Source organism: Medicago truncatula, chromosome 8 (assembly GCF_003473485.1).
Source record: "Medicago truncatula cultivar Jemalong A17 chromosome 8, MtrunA17r5.0-ANR, whole genome shotgun sequence".
Classification (NCBI taxonomy): Eukaryota; Viridiplantae; Streptophyta; class Magnoliopsida; order Fabales; family Fabaceae; genus Medicago; species Medicago truncatula.
In genome coordinates this window covers 46,870,416-46,893,843 of record NC_053049.1, presented here as the reverse complement: position 1 = coordinate 46,893,843, position 23,428 = coordinate 46,870,416, and the positions used below count along the sequence as shown (strand labels likewise).

Here is a 23,428-nt window from a genome sequence, read left to right as displayed (position 1 = left end):
TAATAAACAAAATCAATCGTTCCATGAATAATTTTTGTAGTCACCTTCATAAAATACAAGGATTGAAGTCTAATAATATGAATAATAAAATTATTACTAAATGATTTTTATAAAAAAGAGAATTCCTACAATATTTTATAAATTATTTATATCGTATCACAAGAGTATTTTTGGCATTACATATAATTCTAAAAGAAATATCCACTAAAGTGAATAAGTGGCATTACAGGTAAATATATTTTTTTGTAAAAAAAAAAAAGGTAAATTGATTTTAATTTTTTTAAACATTTTTTTTTTGTCAAGCAATATAGTGACTAAAAATTCATTTTTTTAAAGTACATAAGTGAGTGTCCATGATACAAAATCGATCCTTGCATATAAAATGCAATATATATATATATATAGTCTTGTTAACGAGTTCCCCTGGACACTCTTTAAGCATTCCAAAAGGAGAAATTATTCCATAAAAAAATCAAATGTTTCAATTTCCAATGCATTGATTACATAATTTTTTTAAAAAGTTACCTTGTAAAGGTCTTAAAGAGTGCTCTGACACTCGTTAACATCTCTCTCATATATATATATATCTTATTCCTTAAAGTTATTAGGTTTGCATCAAGTTAACCCTAAAGATTTGGAGCCAAATTAGCAGCAATTAATGCTAATCTGTTAGCCCTAAAATAATTTGGCTCCAAAGTATTTGGCTGTTTGAATTCAAAATAATGCAATTATTGTGGTCTGCTTAGTTTACCTTGTTTTATGTAAACCTTTAGTTTTTCATTTAGTTTGTATTTGTATTTCGAAATTCCCCTTGCTTGAATAGAGCACAACATTAGTTAAGGGTTATTGAACTTTCGTTTTGAAAACCAACACATCTATCCATCTGTAATCCTCTTTTTCCCATGCATATTAACACAATCATGCACTTTATTCCCTCTGTATATATATACATGCCTGACTGTTTGCATTTTACTCATCTGTTTCTAAACTTTCTTCAATCTTAGCAGTTAAACTTGGTGTGCATGGAGCTGTGATTTGCTGGAGTTAATTTGATGGTCGTTTTTTTGGAAGTTATGTCTTTGTTTCCTTTTGTTTTATTTTTGGAGCATGTTGACTCCTTTTTTTGCTTTGTGTTGTCGTTAAGGTTGTTGTTGAAGTTTGCCAAATCTATTTTGTTCAAGACTATTTCTGTTTAATTTAAGTATCTAGTTTCATTTCAATTCCATTTATATTTTTCCCTAAGTAATTCTCTGTTGATGGTTAATGATACAGTTAAACAATTTTATTTATATACATGCTTGATACCATGTTTAACAGTTTATATGCATTAAAAACTAAGCTTTAAGAATCAATTTAATGAACAGCTACACATCTATTATAGTATGGAAAACCATAACAAGTTGTATGAAAAATGCATATTAAAGAAATGCTTTTTTTTTTTATGTAAAAAAACAATTAGTATAGAAGCCACAAACCACACTCAAGACGAGCAAGGCTGCGCAGTACAATAGTTACAGCAGATAAAACTACACTCTGTTGAAGTAGAGGAATAAAAACTAAAAACAACAATAACTGCCTCTTTACAACACTCTATTAAAGAAATGTTGCGTTTATATGAAACACTGCTAATCTGAAAATATAGAAGGTTATTTTTAAAAGGATACAGGGTAACTTACTGAAATACTTTTTTTACTACAGTAGCTTTGTGCAACTCTAATAATTATTCAGTTTTACAAGATAACTTACTGAAATACTTTTTTACTACAAGTGCTTACTGAAATACTTTTTTTTTTATTGGAAACTAAAGAATACAGTTTTTGAGGCACGGACAGTCACTGAAAAATGTTGGCCTACACCTATAGACCAACTCCCATATTTTCACATGGACAACTATATTGTTGTTTCAAGAGTTACCTCAAGAGAAGGGTTAATGATACTGATCAGTGATGAAACAACAAAGATATCAATTTTACATCTAATGTTGTTTATGAGGAAGTATTCCGTAATATTTGATAGTATCATTATTAATATAATGTAAGTGATAATCAACTTTAGTTAGATCCTTGGTTGAAGTTAAATTTATATCTCTGTATTTTAGTATTCTAACTATATCACATCAATTTTTCCTATATTATTGTAATGTAACATTATAAAGCTCATAAAACCCGTGCGGCGTACGGGTCAGAAATCTAGTATATATATATATATATATATATATATATATATATATATATATATATATATATATATACAATAGACCCACTCATTAATATGAAGGTCTATTTTAGCAAGCTGCACATTTTCCTTTGTACAAAAATACCCCTTTATTTGTTTCTTGGAAAAGACAAAACAAAAGGACAAAATTGTGATTTACTATTAAATCTTATTTTTTATTTTAAATTAAATCTAAAGATTTACTAGTTTTGTGTGTCTTTCTGTTTGTTAAATCGTTTAAGTCATCTTCACCGTTCCTCCTTTGCTCTGTTGTTCACGAAGGAAGAATCTTTGTTTTCGGTCCTCGAACTCTCAAATCCAATAACCGAACTGATCTACGACGTCACCTGGTATGAATCTCACGACTCCGTCGTCGCCTCTGCCGCCTAGTAGACGGCACCCACTTCCAACTTCATCCGCTCTTTCCACCGATTATAATCCGATCGCCGTGATTCCTTTCTCTCTGCCTCATGGGATGTCACCGTTGCTGCAAATCTAGGTTTGGTTCCAGCATGATTCTTCCATTTCATAAAATAAAAATAAAAAAATCGTGATTAATTCTTCAAGCACGCGATTGATCACTTTTCTTATGTCAGCATGAAGCTTAGAGTCCCAAATTAGATCTCGTTTCTTTTTTGTTGGAGGAAAAAAATTGTTACAGGTTGAAGGAACGTGAGTAGACATGTAAGAGGTTGAATTGAGAACAAAGAGAAGATGTGGGACCCAAACACCATGAATTCATAAATAAAAAATAAATGTTTAAACATCAATTACAATTGTATCCTTTAGCTTGTTCCTTTTTTAAAAAATAACATAAGGGTGTTTTTGTCTAAAAGCAAAAGGTGCAGCTTGCTAAAATAAACCTTCATAAAAATGAGTGGGTCTATTGTAGCAAACCCCTATATATATATATATATATATATATATATATATATATATCAATTGATCTAAACTGATGTAATTATGTTACAATGATTGTTTGTGTATAATTTTGGTGTATATAATTTTTTTCTCGTGGATTGAAATTTAAATACAGGGGACATATCACATGAGAATGACATTTATATATGAGAATAGTGAGAATAAATTGTAGCCATTGGATTAAAACCAAAGATGAGATTAAAACACAAAATTTAAAGAGTCACTATGTCTCTCTCTTCTTTCAATTTCCCCAAAAAGTTGTGACCTTTCTCTCTTCTATCGTAAATGCTTTTGTCGGAGATGGGGAATCTACCGCGGAAGAAAAAGATTGAAATTTGGTTGATTGTCGTTGAACTTCAAATTCATCACTCTGTATCCATGAAAATGCCAAAATTCTTTTTACAATTTCTGAAATTTCATTAAAATTAAAGCAATTAAATTGAAGAAAAATAAACGGAACTCATAGAGAAGAGAGAAAGGTCGTATCCTCCAATTGATCTATCATGTTGATTCAGGAATATATTTAGATCAATTTTTTTTTGTTTAGGGGCTCTATTTTTATTTTTATTTTTGAAATAGGGGATTCTGATTTTAATGTTTCCAGATACAATGAAACTTGCCCCTTTTTTAGTTTTGGAAACTCAGGATGCCAATTTCAATAATTTTTAATCTATACTGATTTTGATTGAGTATTTTCGAAATCGGAAGATTAATCATTAGTTTGGATGATGGTTACAATGAAGAAGGTTAAGATGTTGAAGAGATGGTGGAGGGTGAAAGAAGATTTGAAGCAGAGCGCAACACATGAAAGGAGTGAGAGAGTTTTCACATGATTTGCCGCCACTTAATTGTGTTTTAATCTTATCCCTTAATTTTAATCTAATGGCTGCAATTTATTCTCACCATTCTCATATATAAATATCAATCTCATGATATGTCCCCTATACTTAGATTATGTTGGCTAATTTATGCAAAGACTTTCTTCAAGGTATAAAATTAAGAATTTAAATTGACATTTTCTAATTTCAAGCTAAAGAAAATTACTAATCCGATTCGATATAATAATTCAAAAATATTGTAACAAAAATGTCTTTTAGTCAATTTTCAGTTTGATGGTTTTTGTCAATCGGTGTGTGACCGATCAGAAATGAGTCAATTGCTTTTAAAGGTGGACATTTGGCAGTGACACATCCTTACCAACACTAATTTATATTATCTGCCCATAATCAATAAGCATATAAGTACATGCCTATGGTCATGACAGTTTAGTACTATCGAATTCTTCTTATTCTTGTGTAAAATTGATGTCATGGATTTAAGCTCCTTACCTTTTGCGCCTTATGCACTTTAAAGTGATTGAAATCGACCTGGAACAGACGAGAGCATCGCATAAGACATGCGTGGTGTTATATCTATTAAAAATTGAGTAAACAAGAAATTTAATTTGTAAACTGTCACTGTTTATTCAATTTAGTCATTACACTATTAGAATCGATTAAAAAAATCCTTAAATTATATTCTCATCAACCAATTTGGTCCTCTCATCAAAAATCTTACCCTCTAATAAAGTACTTTCACTCCAGGATTTTGGGAGATTATTGTTTGAAGAACAATGACATTGTTCATTGGTTCTTAATCCATCTGGTGTGTTTGTTTCAAGTTATAATTGTTGATTCCTGGGAATAAAATGATAGAAATGTATATGCCTATGTTAGTTACAAGTTTACTAAAATTTATTCCTTTGTATAAAATGTTCCTGGGAATAGAAAAAATTTCCCAAGGAAAAGGGTGGGAATAAAGTTCTCATGGAGATGAGAATAAATTCATAAATAGTTTACCTATTATAATCCCTATTTTTATGGTTCCTAGGAATATTATAAAGCTAACCAAATATATTTTTCCTAAATTCCTTGGAATAAAATTCCCATCTTCATATTCCAAGGAATGTTATTCCTAGGAATAAATTTGATAAACTTGAAACAAACACACTGGAGTTTGAATTCAAAGATACCTAGCTAATTGTTTGCAAAATCGCATAAGCCCTCCAACAAATCTTTGTACGAACTTTATTTATCATGACTGCTTGTTACATATTCGCCGACAAAAATGACTAATTGTCCTTATTTAAAATATGCACCATAGCCATTTTTTAGTTCAAAATAAGGAAAAAATGAGACCAAAATTTAGTGATTTTAAAACGATGATCAATTTTGCAAATGAATGAGACCAAAACTATAAGAGTTAAATATATTTTTGTTCCCTACTATAAATATACAAAAGTTTTTAGTCAACTCATGTCTAGTCTTCATATTTTTTTAATAAAATTTTTCATAAATGAATATAATATTATGATAATCTCTCAAATATTTTTTTTTTTTTTACAAAACTTCAATTAAATATGAAATTTAGAGGGATTAAAACAAAAGTTATAATATTTAAACCTACCAAAACATATTTAACCCAAATTATATAAGAGCAATGATATATATCAAGAAAGATTTTATCAAGAAAATTTCAAGAATGACATGGCAGAATAATCACCCTTAGATTTTATCAAGAAATAGTCATGAAATTAATGTTAACCAATAAAATCTCAGCCTGGCCGAAAATCATGGGATGGTGGGTGTTATGTATTTTTTTTTTATGAAAGATTAATAAATGAGACTGAAATCTAAAGGTGATTATTGTACCATGTCATTCTTAAATTTTTCTTATAAAATCATTCTTGATATCTAGCATTTTCCATTATATAATTAAGTTTAAACTTTATTTAAAAAAAAAAAACAAAAAAAAACTGGTTGTTATTCAATTCACCTTCATAGTTCATTCAATACAGTATTGAGTGAGTTGTAGATTGCTGGCTATGGTGATAGTGGTTTTGGACTTTGATCGTACCATTATCGACGACGACAGTGACAGATGGGTGATCAACCAAATGGGTCTCTCTGATCTTTTCAATCAACTCCGCGCCACCATGCCATCGTGGACCTCTCTCATGGACAGGATGATGGAAGAGCTTCACTCCAAAGGGATTACCACCGACAAAATTGCAAACTGCCTTAAAACTGCTTTCCTCAGTCCAAACATCGTCTCTGCCATCAAATCCGCACACTCACTTGGGTACTACTGCTATTTCTCAACTTTCTCTGCAATACATACATTTCATTTTTGTTGCGACAAGAGTTTAACTTTGTAACCTCCGTAAATAGTAGTCTCCCGCGAGATAATTGTAAAATGAACTTTAGTGACACCTTATTAATAATAATTATTTTTTAGTAGATAGAGGAAATGACAATAACTATTAGAAAACTCACTCACTCACACATCAAGTGGGGATACGAGTTTGCTTCTGAGTCCACAACCTCTTGCTTAACAATTTAGTCATTTGTCCGTTAAACTAGGACTCGTGGACTATTAATAATAATTTTAACTTCATTTTTTGTTTTCTTCTTCATTTTGCAGATGTGATTTAAGGATAATTAGCGATGCCAATTTGTTTTATATTCAGACTATTCTTGAACATCATAATATTTTAGGGTGTTTTTCTCAAATTAATACAAACCCAACATTTGTTGATGAAAAGGGTCGCCTTTGTATCACTCCATTTCATGATTCAAAGACATTGCCTCCTCATGATTGTCAACTCTGTCCTTCCAATATGTGCAAGGTACATTCACTCTCTCTTCTTCAATTCAACTACTTCTCTTTAGTGTGAAATGAACTTAGTTTTGTAGTACAACTGATTTCTTAAGTTTGAGCTGTTTGAACCAAAACAACTGTTTTATTTATTTTTTATATGCAAAACTGTTTGTGTGATAACCAGGATTTTAAATAGCAATTGCATTAACAGTTGCAGTTGCAGCCGTATCGTGATTCTTGATACTGACTCGAATCGCGATCAAATGCTGTCATGATTGTGGTTTCCTTGCAGTTTCAACAACATAAAAAACTGTTATGCCGCGGCCCAGATCGCAGTCATAAACCTTTATTTAAAACCCTGATTATACCTTCTAATAAAACCAAGTTTTTAGAGTCGAAATCAATTTTGATTGAAAATAACTAAAATTCTAGATTTTTACTATGGATTATCTTTGAGGCGAGACAAAATTAATTTAATCTGAGCACTCAATTAATCTTGCATATTTGTTTCCAAAAAGATAATAATCTTGCATATTTCATATTTGAGTATTCAAGCTGAACATATGTACTAAGTTAGTTGATAAAATGGTCTGGGAAGTATCAAAATTTTCACCCCTCATACAGTTGGTGAAATCCCTGCTTATGTATACAATATAACACTTGCAAATTGAAATCTTGTGTCATCTCCATCCTTCCAATTTCAATTTCATTGACTTATTCTTCTATTCCATCTCAGGGTTTGGTAATAGACCGAATCCGAGGTTCTTTACCTGAAAGCAAAACAAGATTCATCTACGTTGGAGATGGAGCAGGTGATTATTGCCCTACTTTGAAGCTTGAGGGAGGTGATTTTGTGATGCCTAGGAAGAATTATCCCCTCTGGAACAGGATCTGCAGTGATCCAAAACTAGTTCATGCAAAAGTTCATGATTGGAGCAATGGAGAGGAGTTGGAGAGCATACTACTCAACCTTGTCAACAAAGCCACATAGCTCAAAAGGTACACGGCTGCACGAGTTACATTCCACTTCATTCAATAGGTAGCAATGCTAGCACCTTAAATTTATACGTTTGCCCTAATAGGTAGCATTCTCAAAGACAATCACTGTTTCTTTTTCCTCTCCAACATAAAGCAATAATTGGATGGATCAATGTTAGCAGAAATCCATCTAACATGTATTATTTCTCCTTTATTACTGGTTGGTGTGATTTGTAAACATCAGAAGGCAGAACTTTAATACCTAAATGCTCCAGTTCTAATAGAGAATGAAAAACACTATTTTGGTTTCAAAACATTTCTCCATTGTGGTTTCTAGAAAGGAAAATGTTGAGCAGTAGGAAAATTTTTCTTTACTAATTATGTTATAGTGGGAAGATGATTTTTTTTCCTATTAGTTTTCATTTTTCAAGAGAATAACCGAAATCATAACTATATTTATCCTATATTTAGTCACATTAGAAAATTAGAAAATAGCAAGCATAAGAAAAGCCATCCATAAAACTACATTTTTCAAATGATATTGATCCTAGAAACTTGGTTCAAAGAATTCTATTATTTCCTATATTCTAATTATCCATGTGGTTTATACTTATGTAAAATTGCATCTGTACGAATATTTTCCTAGTTGATACTCCACTATATTAAGAGCAAATCCTCACCTTATCCTCTAAAATTGGCACACACTATCGTTTTAGTCCGTGATTATATTGAAATTTAAATTAAATCTTTGAAAGTGGATGTCGTGTCCGCTATCGCGCTTGTCCAAAAAGTGAGGTCCGCAACTTAAGTCTCTGATTATGACGATTTGCCATGTTAAGTGTCACGTAGCATGTCAACTATTCTCACATATGTGCCTGATATGAATATGAACCAAATTGACAATGCCAAAACAAACAACTTAAGCTGGTAAAAGTTAATTTCTGCCGTCAAACCTTGAAACCACGTTTATCCTTCTTATTCCCCAATTCTTGATTTGTTTTGGCTAGACTACCAGCCCACCAGACTGTGGAAGAATCTCATGTCTGTCATGTTTCAAGTTAAGGGGGGCAATAGTTTCTAGTACAGTGGAGAATGAGTAAAGGGTAACAGTGCCACTTTTTATCTGAATTAACCATTCAACTGCTGTGAGTTTTCCTTTGCATCCTTCAATTCTTACATAAAAATGAGATGCTTGGAATTACCTATACATTCTTCTTTGTTGCTAACAACACAATTAGAGAAAGCTTATTTGTATGATGCTAACTTTTTCCAGTAATCGGTGCTTGCTTCGTGCTGCAAAGCCATGGCCTAGCAGCCCTGACAGACGCTTCTTTTCTGTAACTGAGAGTTTGTGTAATTGTTGTTTTTTTGTTTATTCTACGTCTTCTTTGTCTTCAATCACTTTTCTGCTACTTGAAAAGATGATTCTTTTGCTTGTTTACTTACTATAGACCAAAATTATAGTTACTAATTTGTACATAACTCTCGAATAAAGTGTACTTAATAATTTCCACACAACTCTAATAATTTCCACATACATGTTCCTTTTCTGTTTGCTTTGTTCCTGGTTATGAGAAAACTAATTTAAGTCCTTTTCAATTAGAGATAGCAGATTTGGTGCTGCCTCCATAGTCCAGAGTCATCACCATCTGCTTCGGTTTGCAAACGAACCCTACTGCGTATCTATTTTTCCTCCGCGCCCAGAGATCAGGTATATGGATACACTCTTTAACGAGTGGATCATAAACATAATAGACGGTAGCACATGTGTCCCGATTCTTAGAACACAAGAATAAACCATTGGAACAACCACATATGCTACCAGTAACTTTGATGATCATATCCAGAGGGAAAGGAATAGGAATCTCTAGAGGCTGATTTTGTTCCCCAAAAGCTAACATAAGTTCATTTTTTTTTTTTTTGAAGGAGCTAACATAAGTTCATGAGGTGTGACAAATATCAAGATTGATTTGAAAAGAGAGTATTGATGAGACGTGAATTGTTTTAGGAAATTAGGACTTGAAATTAAAGCCAACAAACCTTTTGAAACACATTTCCTTCAAAAAAAAAAAAAAAAAAACCTTTTGAAACACATTTGCATGCAACGGTGGATCTCAATGGCACGCGAGTGAAAATTTGGTGCAACAAATCATCTGATAAATATGTTATGTCACACCTTGAAGACAACTTAGCAAGTGAGATATCATGAGCCATATGAGCAAAACACACAAAAACAATACAGACAGAAAACACAAGAACACACACAGTAGTTAAAAATTGAGAGAACAAAGGAGAAACAATTGCCGTCAGTTGCCTGGTTTTTATTATATGTTGCAAGTATTACCTAGGACTAGGATATTTTAAAAACAGTAGTTTTTCTTAAATAGGTATATAAAAATTTAATGTATGATATTTTTGACAAGAATATTTAACGTAGGATGGAAATAACTCGGACAGGGAAATACTTACTTGAAGCAGGAATGTTGATTTTGTTTTTATGTAAAATAGTTTTTTTTAATTAATTTATGTAAATAGTTTATTTTGACAAATAATTTATGTAAATAGTAATTGCAATTCATTTTATTTTATTTTATTTTCATTCATTTAAATATTTTATGTGATTTTATTATATAGGGACTAAAAATGAAACTCTGAATATTTATAGGGACCATTTACTTGATTAAACCTTTTTTTTAGAACGTATTTTGTTATCACCGCCCAGAAAAAGACGAAGCTACCACAGCAAGTTTTTTGACCAGATTTTGGTAAAACGATAATGCTACATCAGCGAAATCTTTGAAAATAAAGTTGTGTGAATAGTTATTGTAATTGTATTTTATAAATGATAAATATTTATTGAAAAAATTAATTTTCAACATTCTTCCAGTACCTTTGATTTTTGTTATAAAGCAGATGTTGGCAGTTTCCTACCGATATTGCAAAATGCCTTAAAACTGTTTCTTGCATCCAAACATTGATTCCGCCATCAAATCCGCATACTTTCCTGGGTACTACTATCTTCAGATATCTAGTCCTTAACGTGAGAGGTTTGTGTGTTAAAGAGTCTCACATTGGATGAGATAAGATATGAATAAGGGTTTATAAGTAAATGCATTTCCCACCTTACAAGTTTTTTTTGTAAGATTGAGTTATGTTAACCCAAATTTTAAGATGGACGACCGATCTTCTTTTGGATATATTTCGGTGACTTTTGGTTAATATGTTTTGAAAGGAATTTAGTTTTGCATACTTCACATCTCAAGCTTGACTTAATTGTGGATGGACCAATAAATCTTAGATAGATTTTAATACTATCTTAAAATTTAAGTTTAGTCTAACTCAATCCTATAAATCGACTTGTAAGATGAGGGATGCTTCTCATTTTAGTGCAGTAAACTCAAAAGATGTTAGTGTTTGAGCTGCTTGAACCAAAACATTTACGTTTTTATGTAAAACTGATTTTGTACATTTTAAATTCAAACAAAGTTTTGGAGACAATAAATTTTGATTAAAAATAACCAAACATCTATATTTTACCAAAAATTACCTTTGAGGCCTGTCAAAATTAGTTTGGACATTCTTTAGCGTGAATCTAAGCACTCGATCAATCTAGCATATTTCATATTTGAGTATATAAGCTGAAGTATTTGTACTAAAATAATTGATAAAACGGTCCAGGAAGTATCAAAATGTGTCCACTCTCCATCCAGTTATTGAAATTCCTGCTTATATGCACCCCTTGCAAATTAAAATCTATTGCATCATGTCATGTGATCCTTCTAACTTCAATTTCATTGACTTTGTTTTCTATTCCATCTCAGGGTTTGGTAGTCTTTAATTATAGACTACATACATCATTTAATGAATGAATCTAAAAATCAAACTTTTGCTTATATTAGTGACCGGAGGATGTATTTTTTTTAATAAGTATGAAATGAGTTAAGAGCTTAGTTAAAATGGGTTGGTGGGAGTTGATGTTTTAATTGGAATAATAATTGCTTGATAAATCCTGTGGCATTAATGAACTCATCATAAAGCTTGACACGTGAGAACTGAGAAAACATAAACTCGATTGAAAGAAAGTTTGTGCCAATCTTGTCTCACTAGTGGGTTTGTGTTGGCTTGACAGGAGTAGTAGTAGTAGTAGTAATGCAATGGTTCATTAAATGTGCACATGTAACTGTCCACGCATTATAAAATATGACTTCAAAACTTTCACTTTCAGCCACCAAATTCATATTCTTGTGTTGGCTCATTACATCAACCAAAACAACTAGAATAGGATAGCACGTAGTCAATTCAATTGAGTTTTTTTGGCAATTCTATTTGTATGCAACTACGGAAAGGTTTCCACCGTTTGATAATTAATCCAATTTTGGTACCTTCTTTCTAGTCTAGACATGTAATGAAAGCAACATTTTTAATCGGTCTCTCTTTTATGCATTTCACTTTCTTATGCCAAATGTTGAATGGGGATTGATGTAAGCTGCAATTTCGTGCCGAATATAATTACAGATACTATATAGTATTATAGTACTTTCAAATTAAATAAACTATCTTAATAGTTGTTGGAACTTCTATATAGAAGTATATATAGTACATTCAAATTAAATAAATAATCTTCATAGTTGTTGGAGCTTCTATATAGTACATTCAAATTAAACAATTTTAATAGTTGGAGCTTTCTAAGAGGCTTAGTCCTTAGTTACTTGCAATAGAAAGGTACCAGCCCACTAGTTATAAAATTCACATGTTATGTCATCAATGCTACGGTATTTGAGGCTTGTGAGAGTGATTTTCAAGTTAAACCAAAGTTGTCACTTGCTTAAAATACTTGCTATGAGTACTTTTAATATCCATTTCCCTATGTTCAAGCGATGTATTTGATAATTGATACCCCTTCCATCTCCTATTAATAATTGAACACACGCTCTTACGAAACTAAACTCTTTATCAACTAAATCAACATTCATTAAATTAATGTAATTGAAAAAAGTATTAAATGTATTTTTAGTGTTTTAAAATAAAAAATAATATGAGACAATTATATATTACAAATATGACACATAATATAATAAGATATGGATGGAGTGTGTGTGTATATTGCACATCTCAAAATATTTTCTTAACTTTTGTTAACTAAAAAGGGTTAAAATTTTGTGTTAAAGAAAGACTTAAAACTACCAACATTGTATTGCGTTAATGATGTGTTTAGTTTTCTAAGCCATTTAGTTTAAGATTCGATCTCCGAAAATCATTATATATATTAAAAACTAATCGGTATTACGAGAGAATGATAGTTTATTAAAGGGAAAAAAAAGCTTAGTACAACTTTTGTTTGTTCCTAAGATGTTGCTCTAAATTCAGAGCTTATAATAATGAATAATGTGACCCTTTTCATTTAATTTTGGGATTAGCAAACAGATTTGTCTCTTCACAGTCACTCACATATACTACATCCGTTCTTAATTATAGGGTCATTTTAAAGAAAAAAAAATAACGAAAATTAAGATAGTGGATATTTATATTAAATATGTTTGTAATTACTATTTTTTTTACAATTTTATTCTTTAAGAGAGAGGGTTGGTTTATATTTTCAACATATATTTTTTTTTTTGAACAAGCCAAAATGAAATATATATTATATCACCAAAGATGATTCATCTCGCACAAGGTGTGCAAAAGAGAATCACCCACCAAAAAGATACAGCTAAATGTCTGGTGCCATAAATGAGTACTCCTGAAGAAAAACAAAGCTACAATAAAACACCCATACAAGGTAAAGGTGCCGCCATCAGTCGTGGTAACTAAAAGTATAAGTAGGTTTGTTTGCCTTTAACCAAGAAAAAGACATCAATTTAATATTATCTACTAAGTGATCCAAAATATCAATCTTCTGGGTTAAAAATTCTGTTATTTCTTTCCTTCCAGATAACCCAGACAGTAACCATCTAAATTACCGATAAAAAAGAGTGAATACAAATTTTTTTTATCAAAAAAGTTATAGTCCAGGACGGAGGTAGTAACTTGTTTCATCATTTGTTTCACATGACCCTTTAATTAACTCATATAATTATTAAAGGAGGTTATAAATCTTTTTGTATTCTGTTTTGCAATGATTGTACAAAAACTGTTAGAAGAAAATAGCAATAGACAGCTTGGCTTAACTGAATCAAAATTATGTTTCTTCTTCCATTCTCATGACCTGCCTCATCACACATTCAACGTTGTTGTTTCTAATGTCACTTTCTTTTCTTCTTCTAATGTTTCTGTCACACTGATACAATTTTTTTTTTGTTTGCTTTAACGGCAACATTGTTTGATTAAAGTACCTTGAAGTTTGTGTCCACTGTCCATTTCTATTTGTTTTTTTCTTACTTTTTTTTCTTTTTCTTTTTGTACTTTTTTTTTTTGAAACATTTCTTTTCTTCTGGGTAGTTGATTTAACAATTCAGATGGGTTCTAGCAATTGATTTTTCTTGTCAAGTGTCAAACTTGTGATGAATAAACAAAAGGGTCATCATTATGTAGAAGAAATGAGTTCTTCCTCTAAGGTTGTTATAGTTGCAGTGAAAGCTTCAAAATATATTTCAAGAACTGCTTTGGTTTGGGCTTTGACTCATGTTGTTCAACCAGGGGATTGCATTAAGCTTTTGGTTATCATTCCTGAACTTTCTTCAAGTATTGTCATTACTCTTTCTTTCATTTCAATTTTTGTCTACAATTTCATATGCTTTTGAAGCTTTTGCATCTTTTATTTGTCATGCTTTAATATTGATTACTTTGAGGAAAAAGAAAATTTGAATTAAGAAGTTGCATATAGAAAATGACACACGAGACTAGAGTTTCTTGAGATCTGAACAATCTTGAAATCTTTTTCAAATTCATTGTGGTAACATGGTTTAAGATTGATTATAATCTGTGTATTTTACAGGGAAGAAGGTATGGGGTATTTCAAGATTTACTACTGACTGTGCAACGAGTCACTGGACATCGCGATTAGGAACTGTTTCAGATCAGAAAGAAGTTATTACAAATTCTTGTTCTCAATTAGTGCTTCAACTCCATGATTTTTATGATCCTGAGAAGGTTGGAACTAACATAACTAATTCATAATTTCCACATTTGTGTTTATATGCTTTTCAGCTTTTGTAAGTAACCTTTCAAACATTTGAACAGATAAAGATTAGAGTGAAGATTCTTTCTGGTTCTTCGTGCGGTGCAGTGGCTGCTGAAGCTAAGAGAGTGCAGTCAAGTTGGGTTATATTGGACAGGTAATAAGATTACTTTGTGTTCTTCACATTCTTTCTTAGAGGTTGTGTTATTGTTTAAGGCATCTGTTAATTGACACTAATGACCATCTTACAACTGCCTCGGAGGGGATTTGAACTTTGTCCTTTACAATTTACATGCAATACAATGTAATAGGTTGTTTCTACTATAAAATTTTCCAAATTATATCTGAGTTGCAGAAAATTGAAAGGTGAAAAGAAATACTGCATGGACGAGCTGCATTGCAATATTGTAATTATGAAGCATTCTCATCCGAAGATTCTACGATTGAATTTGAATAGTTCACCTAAGAAGGAAGGAAGAGATTGTGCACTGTCGTTGGAACCAAATGCATACACAAGTAACTTAAAAGACAATTTTGAACATTCAGATATAATTAGAGGTCCAGCAGTCACTCCTGCTAGTAGTCCAGAGCAAGGGTCACCACCATTGACTGTAACTGATATTGGAACAGCTTCAATATCGAGCTCAGATCCTGGAACATCGCCATTTTTCCATTCTGACAACTATGAAAGACGAAGGAGATGTTTTCCCTTTGTTGTTCACGAGGGACTGTCGAACCTTGAGGATATTGAATCTGACTCGGAGAGTGAAAAGCTAAGTTCATCATCGAAAAGTTCGTCTTTTCAGCCATGGATTTCAAATGTAATTTGTGTAGATGGTGAGTTCTCAAAACACGAGGACAATATGCAAAGATCTAGCGACAAGTCTTTGGTTTCTACCTATGAAGCTTTGCTTCAGAAATTGACATTCTTGGATCAAGATCCTATCTTTGGAGTTTCTACTGGTAAAATTGATGTGAACTTGAGCAAAAGTGTTAGAGAAGCAATTTCACTAGCCAGAAATGCACCTCATGGACCTCCTCCATTGTGCTCTATTTGTCAACACAAAGGACCTGCATTTGGGAATCCTCCAAGGTGGTTTACATTTGCAGAACTACAACTCGCCACGGGCGGGTTTTCTCAAGCAAACTTCTTAGCTGAAGGTGGCTTTGGTTCGGTACACCGTGGTGTTCTACAGGATGGGCAAGTCGTTGCTGTCAAGCAATATAAATTAGCCAGTACTCAAGGAGACAAAGAATTTTGCTCAGAAGTAGAGGTCTTAAGCTGCGCACAACACCGCAATGTTGTGATGCTAATTGGGTTCTGTGTTGAAGATGGAAGAAGATTGCTAGTTTATGAGTATATCTGCAACGGATCGCTTGATTCTCATCTCTATGGTAAATCCCCTTGAATCCTAAATAAGTTAAAACTACATTCATATCAGCGAATGGCAATTTGCAGAATAATTTTTTTAAAGAGGTAATTTGGATTTGCAGGACGGATGCAGAATGTGCTGGATTGGTCTGCACGCCAAAAAATTGCGGTTGGAGCAGCTCGTGGTTTGAGATATCTTCATGAAGAATGCAGAGTTGGTTGCATTGTACACCGTGATTTGCGGCCTAACAATATCCTCCTCACTCATGATTTTGAAGCATTAGTAAGTCTTATTTACTTGACTACACTACATTATTGCCTTCATATTCTTTTTGCGGCCCTTGGTGATAAATGATTGTTTATCTATGAAACCAGATATGCATATTATGCTTTTAGGTATGTTTCATTAATATATACTATGTCTCAACTAACCTTCAATTATGGATATTAGGTGGGAGATTTTGGACTTGCTAGGTGGCAGCCAGATGGAGACATGGGTGTGGAAACCAGGGTGATAGGAACATTTGGGTAGTGCTAAATGAAAGCCAATTTCTTTTTCATCTCATTTTTTTCATTGTTAGTTTTAAAATGTGATAATAGAAATCTTGTTGTTCCTTTAGGTATTTGGCACCAGAATATGCTCAAAGTGGTCAAATTACTGAAAAAGCTGATGTGTACTCATTTGGGATTGTATTACTAGAGCTTGTGACAGGTCGGAAAGCTGTGGATATTGGCCGGCCGAGGGGCCAACAATGCCTTAGTGAATGGGTATGATCTATACAATGAGTTTAATTACTTTCAAATTGTTGTATATCTGAAAAGAAGTCTCTAACACTCTTTTCAACATTCTTTCTATAAGTCCATGTGGATCTGACTAAATCACGTGGGTCCCATTTCCAAAGTTTTGGGCCCATGTGAATTTCATCCAATCATGAATAGAGTGTTGGAAAGAGAGTTGTTAGTATCATGTTTGAATGTATTGACTTATAATCACCTCTTTGACAATAAGAGTGTGCTATGATGCCTTTCTCACGAAACAAGCATTGATCCATTTACAACTATTTACTCATCATTGTTGGTGGTTCAAATATTTGTGTAGGCACGGCCATTGCTTGAAGAAAATGCCATTGATAAACTAGTAGATCCGAGCATAGGAAATTGCTATGTTGATCAAGAGGTTTATCGCATGATGCAATGTTCTTCTATGTGTATTCGACGGGATCCTCATTTAAGGCCTCGAGTGTCTCAGGTTGGAGACTTAATTAATTTACATGTTTATAATTTATTTATTTATTTATGAGCGGTGCTATATAGTGTGAAAGAATACATAGCGAAAGCATCCCGAATCAAAACTAACTAATCACAGTTTGCTGTTTGGCGGAATACAAGGAGGTGTTTGCGGAAAAAACGGAAATCAATAAATAAACCTCCCATCAAAACTATACAGCTATTGCCGTGGTGCATTCGCCTGATATTCTCTCGCAAGAAAAAGCATTTGCCTTTATTTATTACTCATCAAGTTCAAGCATAGTTGTCGATTGAACCAATTGAACTATGTCCCGAAAGTCACATGCCGATTGGATCTCCAAACAGATTCTGACAATTTATTTCGAGGATTATTAGGAGTTTGTCTATGAAGGACCAACTCATGCAGACCATTCTATACAAACTAATCTTTCAAACATTAGTGTTTAATTAATTAGTAATGCTTACATCTCCATCACTCATTTTTTGTGTTTTGTCACAGGTGCTCAAGATGCTGGAAGGTGACATTGTCATGTGATTGCTGATCACTTCTCCATTGTCACAGAAAACAAAGGGCAATCAAATTCAGAGGCATGTGTAGCAGAAAACATGGAGGGAGAGGGAGGTTGAGGTTCTTCTTTTTATAGGTGGAGAGTGTGCAAGTTTAAAGCTTCTTGCATATTATACATTTTACTCTTAAGTTTTTGGTTTAGTGATCATGTAAATAATAGTATCTACCTATCTGTCTGTGATTTTGAGGAGGGGAGAGGAACATAGTATAGTAAAGCTAACAAAATTGGAACTCTGATATATTATATTATTTAGCTTTGTACAGAACAATATTCCAGTTTTGGTTTTACCTGCCCAGTTTAATGATAATTCCTCAAACAATTACATTACATTCTATCATATTAAAATCAAACCACAGACAACAGCTGCAAGAGTAGGTTTTGCATTTAGTAATTCGCAAAATAGTCCTCATGATAGAATAACAGTACCAATGAAAATAAGAGTTGAACAATATAAATGGCGGCAACTACATATAAACTTAGAATCTAGTAATAAATGTAGTCATCCATGCTAAGGAGACAGCAACAATCAAGTATTAACGACTTCATAATGTTCTATCAACTTTAGTTTTAGTAGAACTATTCAAATATCAATTGGATCTTTCTATTTAAAGGAAACGTTAGTCTTAAATTAATAACCCCGTACAAATTCATTAAAATTACGCATAAGTGGCTTCGATAGATGATAAACCCCTAGATCTAAAGTAGTTCGAGCAACCATTCTAGTGGTGGCTTTGATGGAAGACATTTCAACAACAGACGGATGACGTCTCATTGTCATTTTAGATGTAAAGACAAAAAAAAATTATCCCACTCTATTAGCTTTTCGCACGTCTTACAAAGAAAATTGGTGTGGGTAAAAGGAAAGAGTAGTAAATTGTGGAGGAAATACTCCTTTTAGGTTTGTTTGGTTTAGGGGAGGGGATGGGAGAAAAAAAAACTTTAGTTTAATATATGTTTAGTTCAAACGAAAAAATGAAAAGAGAATTTTTTTTTAATCAAATATATGTTTGATTTACGGGATGAATTTAAAAACTAATTTACCTTTTTACCACTTAAATCTTGAAACACTCATGCTTTTATCCCAAATTAAATGATAGCAAGATGAAGTTGAAAAAAAAAAGTAGAATTCAATTTTATGGAGAAACTATAAAAACAACTTATTTGAAATTATTGAGTTTTTTCCCTTTCAAATTATCATTTTTTTTTTTTTGAAAATTTGTAACAAATGAAAATTTCAAAAAATGTTTATTTTGTCTTGAAAATGTGATTCTGTGTTAAGGAAAAGAGTTGTTACAAACGAGGCTTTTAGTTTAGTTTTTTTTTTTAAACCAAAGAATTGGTATATTAGAACAAAACAATCAAAGCACAAGAAGTGCTAGAGTAGAAAAGTTAAAGCTAACAATTCTTTTTTCTTCAAGAATACAAAGTTAACAAATAAATAGAAGACACTAAAACAACAACATTATCGAGCCAAAATGGAAAAATTGTAAATTAAGTTACAAAAAGAGTCACTCTTAAAAAATATGCGATCGAAAATGCATTTAAGCCAAATAAAATATATTTTAGAGTTAACGTATAATAGCAAATTGTTTGCTTATGGATTGGTCCCAAATTCAACTACCAACTAACACAATGTACAGACACGAGGCTGCCTGATACATAAACTTTTCATTTTAACAGTTTCCGTCTCTCAAAAAATATAAAGATGATATAGCGTCGTTGTCTTTCCAGCAGTTACCAATTAGAGAAATATAGAATTTTCTTATTTCTTAATCCCAAGCAATGAAACCTAAATGTCTGCATATGTATCGCAAGGTTGATTTGTTCATTCTACAAATTAATTATAATATTATTGATATTATTATTATTATGAGAAAATCACAACATGAAAACAAAGCTCCAGACAACATATTTGAAGAATGAAGATTACTTTTTGGATGGATTGAGAAATAACTTATTCTCAAATACATAGTTGATACTCCACTTTATTGCACAAATTATATTTAATTGATCCAACTATTGAATATGTTTATGCCATCTTTTTTTTTGATGAAGCTAAACTAACTCCCTTAAATTGACACCAGAGAGAATTGAACCTGAGACCTTGAGGATGATCAAACTCCCAAATTTCAAGCTAATACCACTAGACCAACCCAAATAGATGTTTATGTCATCTTAACAATCTTGCATACGTAAAATTATAAAAATTGGATATTTGTAGCTATAAGATTTTATAGTCAATATTTTATAATTTTAAGTTTTATGAAACTATGCAGATTTGATCTACTAAGAGCTATTAATTTGATGGTTGGATCTGGAAAATTAGTTTGTGCAAAAGTTCTTTAGCAGGGTAACTCTAACAAGAGTTTTTGTATGATGAGGATGTTTAAAGAAGTTCAATATTTTGACCTAATACATCAACTTTTCTGACTCATTTTTGTTTATAATTATAATTAAGAATGTAAATTAAAGTGTAGTGTGTTCTAATTTCTATTCAACCCGGCACACCATTTCACAAGATAGCGACAAATTAAGTAAGAAATGAACCGATTTTGAAGATTAATCTTTAAAACACATGGAATCTTATAATGTGTTTGGATGGGGAAATATTTTGAGGGAATTCAATTATTTTGAGGTGGATTCGAACAATAAAATTCATCTCAAAGTAGTTGAATTCCCTCAAAACATTCCTCCATCCAAACACACTCTTAAGGAAAACAATAATCACTGAAAAGGTATTGTCATATTCTATAATTTGTGTTAATTTCACCACTAGTCAATTTTGCACAGTCCTTTTCATCTTTCTTTCTAGACTATATTAATCATGATCACTTAGCAGATAAATTGTCAATTTATAATGAGCTGTAATTAGTACAAGTCTTGAATCTGTCTGTGTATGACAAAGGAATATTTCTTGTTTTCTACATTCTTCTTTTATGTTAATTTTCTTTAGGGATCTTTTACTTTAATTTTAAGACACCTTAATTATATTATCATTTTTAGGTGTACTTCTGAGCTTTTGTTGGTATCGGACAATGAAATCTAACATAGTGTAATCAAAATCCCTCATTACTGGCCAATCATAGTATATAAATATTTCTCCGAATTTATTTTAATATATGTAAGAATGTATGAATTAAGCCAATATTAAAACCGTTAGAAATTCAAACGAAGATCTAGAGCTGTCAAAACGGGCCGGCCCGAAAGCCCGAATAAAACGTAGGGCTTGGGCCTAATAATTGCAGCCCGAATTTTTCCAGGGCTTTTTAGCCCGGCCCAAAAAAGCCCGGAGCCCGTTCGGGCCACGGGCAGCCCGCAAAAAAAATTTACTTCTCGTGAATTTACTGGAGCTGAAGATGCAGCCTGATTGGCTGACTCACAGTGAATTTACTTCTCGTGAAGCTCACTACTAAACTGGATTCCTCCATAAGTTGCATAGCCCAAACAAAGCAAGTACTCTTTCTAGGAAACTGACATATTTTATACTATTATGCTACTTGATGTCACCATGTTCTGCCTCAGTGGTTTAGTTTTTGTGGTACCCCTAAGCCTTCGGAAGTGAAGTAAAACGTCAAAATACTAACATGCAAAAGAAAGGGATCTGTTTCATCATATTGACAAGAACAATTAACTATTAACTTTTCCTATAGCATTCTTTAGACTAATTAACTGTCATTACTACTACAGAGATTGTTCTTGGATAACCAATTGGAAAGGCTGAACTTCTGATAGAAGTTGTAAACATAGTTCATTACTCATATCTTATACATCAAATATGCTACTGAATTTATTTTTAAAGTTACTAGCAACTTATTCTTTTAAAAGATGACTACAATGCTATTTGCCATGTTAAATAAAGAGCAACTGATTTTGAAAATTTATCCTGTATTCAAATTACCTTAAAAAACAGATACGGGCCCGGGCTGGCCCGTTAGCCCGGCATATTTATGTATGTTTAGTACTTAAAAGAATGGAAAAGGGAAGAAAAAAATACGGGCCAGGGCTGGCCCGTTAGCCCGGGAGCCCGTATAGGGCCGGCTCTATTTTTACAGCCCATATTCAAACCGGGCTTTTTAGCCCGGCCCTTAAAAGCCCTTGGCCCGACCGGATCGGGCCTAAACGGGCCAGGCCGCCCGTTTTGACAGCTCTACGAAGATCACAGAAATAAAAACTCATGACCTTTTTATTTCTATCTATGGTAAAGACTTGATTGATGTTGTCGCTTAATAGTAAGTACATTTTTTTTTCTTCACTAAACTCATATCAATTAAGCCAATTTTTTTATCGAAAAAATGAGAAGGACCATAAACATTTATTACCATGAGACGAAGCAAGACATATTTTAAGTACTAGTATGCGTTAGACCACTTATAAAGTTATAATAGCGGTATATATATCAACAAATATAAACTATTGAAATGATTGCAACAAGTTAAGAACATTTCATACTGTATGATTGGAATGGACTGCCCAATACAAGAATAACCAGTTTCTACATCTGCACAATCATTATCATTGCTTAATTTATTTCCCATGTTGTTTTTGACTTAATTAGAGAAAACAATACTAATACCTCTTTGCGAAATTAAAAAGCCATTAGTTGGCTAAGGAAGTGTACATTAGAAAATTGCATAATTGTCAATATAACAAATTAACATTGCAAAATTAAAATAAAGATTAGTAACATATTGCGATCCTTTGGCTCCACCAAGTGGTGTCTCCGTTTTGAGAAAAGTTGTAGGGTACATAACATAGTATCTATCTTGTGTATCTGTTGCAACAAATTCAAATTATTTTTGGATAGATATATGGGAAAGTGCTTGCACATTGGACATTCAGTAAAATATTTCATTCGAGCAACTACTAAATTATAGCGATGCAATCTATCTTTTGAGCTTAGCAATTAGTGGCACAGTGTGCTGCTTTAATTTTATCTGATATAATAATGTGACATCGATCATGACCAAAAAACCATGTTGTGATCTATAAAATGCCAGCTCAGTATTTAATTTTTTAATTTCAAAGAGTTTACGGTTTGTAAAATGATTGTTAATAGGTTTTTTTTAATTACTCTCTCTTGTTTAGAGGGTATTTATTATTTACCCTCTTATGATATCAACCAATCAGAATGTAAATATACAATGACAATATTAAATGTCATAAATGGGTCAATTTTTTCTATAAAAAAAAATCAATTATAATCATATGGTAACTTTTAATACTTTTAATTTTTATTTAATTATAGACATGATTACATTAGAGGTCATTTATCTTATTTATTTGTAACATTTTAGTCCTTTATCTTTATTTTTTTTTCGTTTAGGTCTTTTATCTCTTATAAAAGCACATATACATCCCTTTTCTCATATT

General features: G+C 32.1%; 2 protein-coding genes across 4 annotated transcripts; both read left to right on the top strand.

Moving 5' to 3' along the window:
* Positions 1 to 5,946: 5,946 nt before the first annotated feature.
* Positions 5,947 to 9,270, top strand: LOC11416997 (thiamine phosphate phosphatase-like protein). Of its 2 annotated transcripts, XM_039829590.1 has the most exons (4): positions 5,947 to 6,255; positions 6,598 to 6,802; positions 7,511 to 7,773; positions 8,760 to 9,270. In XM_039829590.1, exons 1-3 carry the CDS (start codon positions 5,999 to 6,001, stop codon positions 7,763 to 7,765), a joined length of 717 nt encoding a protein of 238 aa, XP_039685524.1. In that variant the 5' UTR covers positions 5,947 to 5,998; the 3' UTR covers positions 7,766 to 7,773; positions 8,760 to 9,270. The 2 variants fall into 2 exon arrangements, with proteins under 2 accessions (XP_039685524.1, XP_003630643.1); XM_003630595.4 differs by lacking the exon at positions 8,760 to 9,270 and having other exon boundaries at positions 5,948 to 6,255; positions 7,511 to 8,130.
* A 4,581-nt stretch (positions 9,271 to 13,851) lies between these two features.
* LOC11429001 (inactive protein kinase SELMODRAFT_444075) lies at positions 13,852 to 18,380 on the top strand. Of its 2 annotated transcripts, none has more exons than XM_003630593.4 (9): positions 13,852 to 14,433; positions 14,687 to 14,841; positions 14,932 to 15,026; positions 15,225 to 16,264; positions 16,364 to 16,524; positions 16,693 to 16,769; positions 16,862 to 17,009; positions 17,341 to 17,490; positions 17,631 to 18,380. In XM_003630593.4, the coding sequence occupies exons 1-9, from the start codon at positions 14,253 to 14,255 to the stop codon at positions 17,664 to 17,666; spliced, it is 2,043 nt and encodes a 680-aa protein (XP_003630641.2). In that variant the 5' UTR covers positions 13,852 to 14,252; the 3' UTR covers positions 17,667 to 18,380. The 2 variants fall into 2 exon arrangements, with proteins under 2 accessions (XP_003630641.2, XP_003630640.2); XM_003630592.4 differs by having other exon boundaries at positions 13,854 to 14,433; positions 17,989 to 18,365.
* The last annotated feature ends 5,048 nt before the right edge of the window (positions 18,381 to 23,428 follow it).

What these genes read in the sequence shown, in the direction of transcription:
- LOC11416997 (XM_039829590.1), top strand. Translation starts at nt 5,999, where the DNA reads ATGGTGATAGTGGTTTTGGACTTTGATCGTACCATTATCGACGACGAC. An exon ending in AAATCCGCACACTCACTTGG is followed by an intron (nt 6,256 to 6,597) that starts GTACTACTGCTA and finishes TTCATTTTGCAG; the next exon opens with ATGTGATTTAAGGATAATTA. An exon ending in GTCCTTCCAATATGTGCAAG is followed by an intron (nt 6,803 to 7,510) that starts GTACATTCACTC and finishes ATTCCATCTCAG; the next exon opens with GGTTTGGTAATAGACCGAAT.
- LOC11429001 (XM_003630593.4), top strand. Translation starts at nt 14,253, where the DNA reads ATGAATAAACAAAAGGGTCATCATTATGTAGAAGAAATGAGTTCTTCC. An exon ending in ATTTTTATGATCCTGAGAAG is followed by an intron (nt 14,842 to 14,931) that starts GTTGGAACTAAC and finishes ACATTTGAACAG; the next exon opens with ATAAAGATTAGAGTGAAGAT. An exon ending in TAAGGCCTCGAGTGTCTCAG is followed by an intron (nt 17,491 to 17,630) that starts GTTGGAGACTTA and finishes GCGGAATACAAG; the next exon opens with GAGGTGTTTGCGGAAAAAAC.